The sequence below is a fragment of the Mandrillus leucophaeus genome, unplaced genomic scaffold, assembly GCF_000951045.1.
Source record: "Mandrillus leucophaeus isolate KB7577 unplaced genomic scaffold, Mleu.le_1.0 Scaffold935, whole genome shotgun sequence".
NCBI lineage: Eukaryota > Metazoa > Chordata > Mammalia > Primates > Cercopithecidae > Mandrillus > Mandrillus leucophaeus.
Genome location: NW_012110197.1, coordinates 104,302 through 112,746, shown reverse-complemented (window position 1 = coordinate 112,746; position 8,445 = coordinate 104,302). Strand labels below are relative to the sequence as shown.

The 8,445-nt window shown below is 37.8% G+C and overlaps 1 protein-coding gene across 1 annotated transcript in view; it reads left to right on the top strand.

Moving 5' to 3' along the window:
- SRPRB (signal recognition particle receptor, B subunit) overlaps positions 1-8,445 on the top strand; it is a 38,040-nt gene that overhangs the window by 24,927 nt on the left and 4,668 nt on the right. The window contains exons 5-7 of the mRNA XM_011970221.1: positions 1,842-1,924; positions 5,993-6,129; positions 7,624-7,678. Coding sequence (XP_011825611.1) covers positions 1,842-1,924; positions 5,993-6,129; positions 7,624-7,678 — 275 coding nt within the window. The remainder of the gene's footprint in view (positions 1-1,841; positions 1,925-5,992; positions 6,130-7,623; positions 7,679-8,445) is intronic.

Here is an 8,445-nt window from a genome sequence, read left to right as displayed (position 1 = left end):
AGGCGTGAGCCACTGCGCCCAGCCATGTAATAAGTTTTGGTGAGTGAGTGGAGTGAGGGCTGGTTGGAGGGTGTGGGTGGATGGATAGATGGATGAATTAGAATTGTGATTTGAGACGTTTTCTTCTTCTCTTTGTCTTCTTTCCCCTTTCTTAGGCCTCCAGAATTAAAGATTGTAAAGAAAGATAAAGGGACATATTTGTAAATATCTTAGAGAGAGATATATATTTTTTTCAATGATGACAGTCTTTGTGGCCTAGACCTTTCTAAATTCCCAAGGATTCAGATTTTGAAATTCCAGGTTTGGAAGGTCATCTGGTACCTGCACTAGATTTTTAACGTAGGATATTCCAGGATATGCTTTAGATCTGTACCTTCTAATATGTAGCCAATGGCCACATGTGACTGTTGAGCTATAAACTAGGACTAGTCCAAATTGAGGCATGCTATAAATGTGAAGTACACACCAGATCTTGAAGACTTAGTATGGAAAAAAAGAATGTAAAGTATCATTAATACTTTCTTTTTTTCATTACATGTTAAAAGGTAATATTTTGGATATATTAGATTAAATAACTATTAAAATTAATTTTACCAATCTCTTTTTTATTATGGTTACTGGAATATTTAGAATTACATATGTGGCTTCTGTTAGTCTATATTTCTATTCTATCTCTATTTCTACTGAATATTTAGAGCATTTTTCCCTTCCTTCTTCACTCTTCCTCCTACCCCCTTACGTTTTCGATCTCATCTCTTTAGACAATAATGTACCTAGTAATGTATCTTCCGAATTGCTTAGGGTATGTGGTGTAGTGTTGCTTTTGAAATGGAGCAATAAGTCCCAACCTGGGGTCTCCAGACTCTTAACAGTACTTAAAAAAAAAGAGAGGGTCTAATAAAAAACATTTATATTTGTCTATAAAGAAATGCACAGGCTATGTGAAAGGTAAGGTCATAATAAACCCAGCTGGAATTGTGTTAAACCTGTACAGATTGTCTGCTTCTGAACTGTGGGTATGGTTGGCTGTGGATAACGTAGAATATCTAAGAAATGATCAGTGGGTCTGCTGCATGTACCAGGCCACATCTGAGAGTCTTATTGTTGAGCACAGCCACAATTGCACTGAATATAAGCTCTATTCCCATTCCAGGCCTTGACCTTATATTCAAGAATGGCGGCCTGGAATGGTGAATAGAACTTACTAGGGTGCATCATAGATTTGCTCAATAGGGGCTCCAGAATTGACACAAATACTGATCGAGTTGGAACAAATAAATGATGTGTCTGGAAGATAAATATTTTAAAAATTAGATTAAGCGTGGAAATGATTAAAGTGTACTTTGTTATAAAGATTGGAGATCCCAGTAAGAGTAATAAGCTCTATGAAAAATTGTAAGTTCTTATATTACATTATTAGTTTATGAGTATTTGTTACTGTTTTCACATTTTTGCTTATATTCATACTGTACTCCTACTTTGCTGTACTCACACTGGTTTATCTCCCAAGCTGACTCAGGTAGATCATGCTTCCCTGACACCCCCAGACAGGCTTCTCCTGTACCCTCAGAACATTTATCAATGTTCCCATTTTATATTTATGTGTAATTTTACTTTATGTTCACCTTTCTCATAAATTTTGCTAGACCAGGAACTGTGTCTTTGGCCACTGTTACATCCCCAGAATGTTGACTAGTGTTTTATGAGTAGAAGATGCTCTGTGAACATTTGTTTGATTAATTGATTAGGTACCAGTTTGGTAGCCAAAATATGATACTAAAGGTTTATACTGTGAACGTGGAACTCTACTGAAACATTAATGTTATTGCTGCCATCCCCAGGGCAATAGTCTGACCTTGATTGACCTCCCCGGCCATGAGAGTTTGAGGCTTCAGTTCTTAGAGCGGTTTAAGTCTTCAGCCAGGTAAGAAGGAAAGAAGCGAAGTGGGCTTGTCTAGGTCTGTATCTGTATATCAAAGCCACTCATGTGATTTGCTCTGGTGGTGTTTGGGAGGCAGCTTGGTATCCTTTGGTAGGCCTTGAGGTGACCTTGGGGTCAGCCAGTTCTGGCTTGCAAGTCCACCTTCACCTGGATTATGAGGATTTTATGGGATTAAAATGCTTAAAAAGTGTTTTTTAGTGTTTAGGAAATGTTAACCCTTGTCATTGTTACTAAATGTTTGCATTTATTCTGAAGATGAATTTAATAATGTATATGACTATTAAAATCTGAAAAAAGAACTTTAAAGCTGGGCTGAATCCTAGAAGTTATTAAATGCCAACATCATTTATATATATAGTTTTTGTTTTTTTTTGAGACAGAGTCTCATTCTGTCGCCCTGGCTGAAGTGCAGTGGTGTTATCTTGGCTCACTGCAACTTCCACCTCCTGGGTTCAAGCGATTCTCCTGCCTCAGCCTACTGAGTAGCTGGGATTACAGGCACACGCCACCACACCCTGCTAATTTTTTATATTTTTAGTAGAGACGGGGTTTCACCATGTTGGCCAGGCTGGTCTCGAGCTCCACTGGCCTCGGCCTCCCAAAGTGTTGGGATTACAGGCGTGAACCACTGCGCCCAGCCCATATATATTCTCAAAACCTAAAATTGATGTTTCAAGAGGTACAGAACAGTATTTCCATATTTCTTTTAGTGTGTGCCCTGGTGTTACTGATTCTTAAGTTCTTCCCTAAAAGTCTTATGCTACAGTTTCAGATGCTTCTTTTTTGGTCTCTAACATTAATAAAAACTGAAGAGGAAAATCAGTATGCCACATTTCACTGATTTGAAGACACATTTTATTATCTCTGAATTTGGAATATATCTTACAGTTGATGGTGTCATAGTTTAATTGGCAATATTTTCTCTTAGCAGTCCCTAAAATACTGTCTTTTAATTGGCAGCATTTTAGTTTTGATGGAATGAAGTAGTTGATTCTTTGCCTTTTATTGAAGATGGCTAGACTGAAATTTCATTATTGCATCTTTGCCCACAAGATGGTGGTGATGAACAATTTGTCACAGATAAGAATGTGATTTTTATTCCTTGGATAATTGAGACAAATCTAGAACTGGTAAATTTTGCCATAATTGGGTTTTTATTTCCAATTAATTTTTTTTCTTTTTTCTATTGCCAGTTCTAAATATTTTATGATTTGCAGTATAACTACTCTGTGATTCATGTATTTTGGGTAAATAAAACATGCAAAATATGAAGATAAAACTTAGTTCAAATACATTATAATAATGATACATGCAAGTTGAAAAGACATTTACTATATTGGTATGTGACTTTTTTTAATTCTACTGTCTTGCTTTGCCAGGTTTCCCTAGTGGCTATTTTCCCTCTCCTGATTTGAATATATGCTATTGCTGTTCTTATCGTTGTCCCCTCCCCCACTTTTTAAACATTGCTTATTTGAGTGTCTGAAACCAATAATAGCAGTTTCCTTTTCCTGAACCTGAAACACTCCAACTTTGATCTTCCTCACATCTTCCTTTTATTTATGCTCCTTTTTAACCCCCAACCATACTTTTTTTTTCTCTTACATTCAGTGATAAGAATTACCAGGATGTTATGTTTATGGTCTTTTGCTCCCCATTGCTTCTTGAATTTTACTTCTTCTCTTTAGATTCAGTTTTCTCTCGCTGAGTATATCTTTTAGAAGTGTTTCCAGAGAGGGTGATGAGTAGTCAAATGTTTTCAGTCTTTGTTCATTTGCATCTCTATTTGGCCCGCATTTTGGAATGATTGTTTTAGCTGAGTTCAGAGTCCTAGGTGGCAGCCGCATGACTCCTGACATCATTCATCTGTTGCAGATGAGAATGCTGTTGCCAGTCAGTCTAATTGTCATCTCACTGTAGTAAGTCTGCCTGATTTGACCTATCTAGGGATAGATTTTCTTCTGTTTAAGGATGGATTTAGCTTTATCATTCTTGGAATTCGGGTGTGCTGTTCCAGACCAAAGATTCTCCTCAGTTTTGGAAAATTCTCACCATCATTTCTCCAGGTAGTGCTGTTTCCCCCATTATCATTTCTCAGGCTCTGGAAATCTTATGAATGTTATTGAACCTTATTATTCTGCCTTTCTTATTTCCTCTCTATCATATCTTACAAATCTTTCTACCTCGCTTATTGTAAGATTCCCTCAGATTTGTTTTCTAGTTTATTACATTCTTTTCAGCTGAGCATAATCTCTGCTTAACTTTTCCATTGATTTATTAATATCATTTACTATATTTGTCTAAAATACTTACCTTTTCAAACCAGCCTGTTTCTTTTTATATTATTTTATTCTTTATTGTAGTTTGTAGTATTTTCTTAAATAATTTTAAACATTTACTTTATAGATAGATAGCTTTATTATCCTAGTTTTGGGGTGCTGATTATTCTCTTTGGGGTGCCAGTTATTCTCCCTCATAATTATTTTCTTCTGTGCCTTGTAATTTTTGATCCAGAACCTTTCTTCAAGAGTGACACATCGTTGATATTGTGGTTGGTCTTCTTTAATCCTGTAGGATATGAAAGCCTTGCTCCATAAGCAGTTCATAATTCCTTCTGTTGGGGCCATAGGGCTTCAATAAGTCTGGCCCAATTTTTATGTAAACCTTTCCCCTTGCAGGTCTTATACCTGGAGAGTATAAGTTCATACCCTGTATCTGTGGGAGGCAGTGGAGGCCTGGTGTTTCTAAGGGAACTCTTTTTGCAAGCCCCGACCTCCCTGAGACTATTTTAAGTTGTAGGCTTTGTACAGGGCGTTCGGTTCTAGCTCCCTAGCTGCGTGTTGGCCATTGCATGTCTCTTATCTCCACCTGGGCATTGAAACCCTTGCCCATAAGGCTGGTATTTTGTTGTTTTTTTTTTGAGATGGAGTCTCGCTTTGTCGCCCAGGCTGGAGTGTAGTGGCGTGATCTCCGTTCACTGCAACCTTTGCCTTCTGGGTTCAAGCAACTCATCTGCCTCAGCCTCTCAAGTAGCTGGGATTACAGGCTCCCGCCACCATATCTGGCTAATTGTTATATTTTTAATAGAGATTGGGTTTCATCATGTTGCCCAGACTCGTCTCGAACTCCTGACCTCAAGCGATCCGCCCGTCTCAGCCCCCCAGGTGCTGAGATTACAGGCGTGAGGCACCACACACCCGGCCCCCTAAGACCTGTTGTCTACCGTTTCCCTGGGCTGCTGCACTTTAGCTTTGATATTTCTTTTTTTCTGTCACATGAGGAGTCCCACTATGGCTGCGTTAAGTGACGCCCTACCTGGTCCCTGTGCTTCTAGTTCAAGCGCCCTCTAAGATTGCTTTGTCTTCCATTTACGCACCAGTATTCTTCATAAGACAGAAAAGCATGAACTCCACAGGTCGTTGTGTCACGCTTCGCTGTCTGACTCGGTTCTCCTTCATTTCCCCATCTCCCTGTGCACCAGCTTACCTTGGCTTCCCCAGGGAATTTGTTTCATGTAATTGTGCCTTGAACATACTGTAGACTGAGTATCCCTTATCCATAATGCTTGGAACCAGAAATGTTTTAGATTTTAGATTTTGGATTTTTGGATTGGGGATACTCAACCTGTACTTTCCAGACAGTCTGTGTCCCAATTTTTGGTCTAAGATTCAACTCAACTGTTACATTCTCCTTAAAGTTACCTTTGACCTGGTCTCATTTAAATGATCTTTCTCTTTATTCCTGTTACACGTGTGCATAGTTCTGTCTTGGCATTTTTCATATGGTTCTCTATATGATGATTTGTCTTGGAGGACAGGCATCATTTCTTACTGTCTTTTTTTAGCTTCAGTCATTGATACACAGTAGCACTCAATAGTTCCTTGTTAAATGAGGATTTGTGTTGTATGATAACATATGCACAGACCTGCATGTGTGTCTGCTGAGTGTTAATCACCAAGACTGACTTTGAAGAAATTCAGGATAGTTTTTCAAGATAATGATGTCCTGTTACATGTTCACGTGCCAGTTTTTCTTTTTTTCTCCCACCAGGGCTATTGTGTTTGTTGTGGATAGTGCAGCATTCCAGCGAGAGGTGAAAGATGTGGCCGAGTTTTTGTATCAAGTTCTCATTGACAGTATGGGTCTGAAGAACACACCATCATTCTTAATAGCCTGCAATAAGCAAGGTGCCGTCATGTTTTCTTGCAATAATAATTGAGTTTTTTGGGGGTTGCTGCTACTAAGAATTATTTCCATTATTTACGGTTGTTATTATTGAGGATGAGAGATAATTGCTATAAAGAACTATAAATTGAAGGATTTTTAATCTTAAAATTTATTTCTATTCCTGCCTTTTCACCAGTCTTCTAACCAGAAGACCAAGGAATGACAACCAAGAGACTGCTAACTGATTTTTCTTTGATACAGTGTTTTTTCCAATTATAAATTATTTTACCTTACTAAGTTAAGTTCATCAGATTGACAATATGTGATATCAGATGCACAGTTTTGAAGGAGGGAGTCTCTGCTTTCAAACAAGTTTAACAAGTTTACTGTACAGCACATTTTTTTCCTTTTTTTTTTTTTGAGACGGAGTCTCGTTCTGTCACCCAGGTTGGAGTACAGTGGCACAGTCTTGGCTCACTGCAAACTCCGCCTCCTGGGTTCACGCCATTCTCCTGCCTCATCCTCCCGAGTAGCTGGGACTACAGGCGCCCACAACTGCGCCTGGCTAATTTTTTGTATTTTTAGTAGAGACGGGGTTTCACCGTGTTAGCCAGGATGGTCTCGATCTCCTGACCTTGTGATCTGCCCGCCTCGGCCTCCCAAAGTGCTGGGATTACAGGCATGAGCCACCGCGCCCAGCCAAACCACAGGTCAGCAGCACATTTTATCAAGGGGAGTTTGCTGAAGTTGTTTTCTTTTAACCTGATAACCACGGAAAACTTTCCAGTAATCCCCAATAAAACTGGGCTTCAGTTCGGTGACCTGTACAGTAAGATAGACTGGTGGATCTCTTCAGGTCTCTTTCAGATCTGAAATTCTGATTCTATGATGAGTCCAAGGCATTTCTCAGAAGTGACCAGTTAATATTGATAATGCCTTATCAGGAATGCAGTTATTAGCATCATTACCTGACCTCTTTATTTCTCTGATTGAGTATAAGGAAGGGAGTTACTGTTTATTTGCCATGAGCTTTGTGCCAAACCAGGGCTTGTTTCTTACCTTTAGTACACTTAATGCTTTAAACGTATCATCTTAGTATCAACTGGAAACATGCTAAGTTTACTTTTAAATGACAGGTAGGGCATTGTCTTTTGGTGTGTGAAGGCACTTCTCACAATCACAGCACTGGTAGGTTTTCTTTCTGTTAAACTGACTAAACTTATATGTGCATTGAATTGAAAGGTTGGTAAGGTGCGAAGAACTTTGGTGAAAGCTAAAGTTAGTGTTAGGGTCACCAGCATAATATGTTTATAAGCATTATCTTGGGAAAGCCCCTAGTGCAAGTATAAAGCTTACTTTGATAGAGAAGGAACTAGTAAAAAAGGTTTGTTTTTTTTTTTTAAAAAGAGGAAAGAGACTTACTGGTTTAAGTAGGAATTTTCCTTCTGTGTAAGAAGTCTTGGGAAAAAACCCATTCTCATTTAAACTACAACAGTGTCTTTATTTCTTTACAGATATTGCAATGGCAAAATCAGCAAAGTTAATTCAGCAGCAGCTGGAGAAAGAACTGTAAGTGTGAAAGAGGCCTGTTGGTTAATTATATATCTTAACACTTAGACTGTAAGCAGCATATGCACGTTTCTTTTGTTTGGTTGTATGTGATTATCACAATTATACACTGAAGATTAGTGTGATACATATTTGTTAAATAATTTACAAAATAATGGAATCACAGAAACTTACTGGGATGCTTATATTTTACAATTTCATGGAAAGATTTTTTTGAAACCATAAACTCAATTTATTTTACCATCATTACTAAATCATTTATAGTTGAAAGGTTTTAGAAGCTAAAAAATTTTACATGCCAACTTGAGAACGGTGTTATTTCAGTGAGTGGAAGTGTTTGTTCACCACTCAATAATGCATGTGAAGTGGTATTTAAGGATGCATGTAAATAATAAAAAATAAAAACTTAGAATCAGGAAAAAAGAAAGTAAAACATTTAAAAGCCACTTTGGAAATTATTATTGACAGAATAAGAACAGAACACTGAGGAAGACTGCAAGTCTTTGATACTATATTGTAGCTTCTTAGATTATTAAAGTACTTGGCAATATTATATATCCTGCTTTGAGTGTTTCAAAGTTTATAAATTGAGCTTTTGAATTTTAAGGCATCTAGCACGTCTTCTGTGTTATGCCAATTTGTAAGAGCTAGCCAAAAGCTGGCTTAGAAGAAATGATCAACATTTATAGTAAAGCAAGTTATGTTTTCTTATTGCTTTTGTGTAAGGCCTTGAAAAGGATCTGATGAGGAAAAACTGTACAAATTCA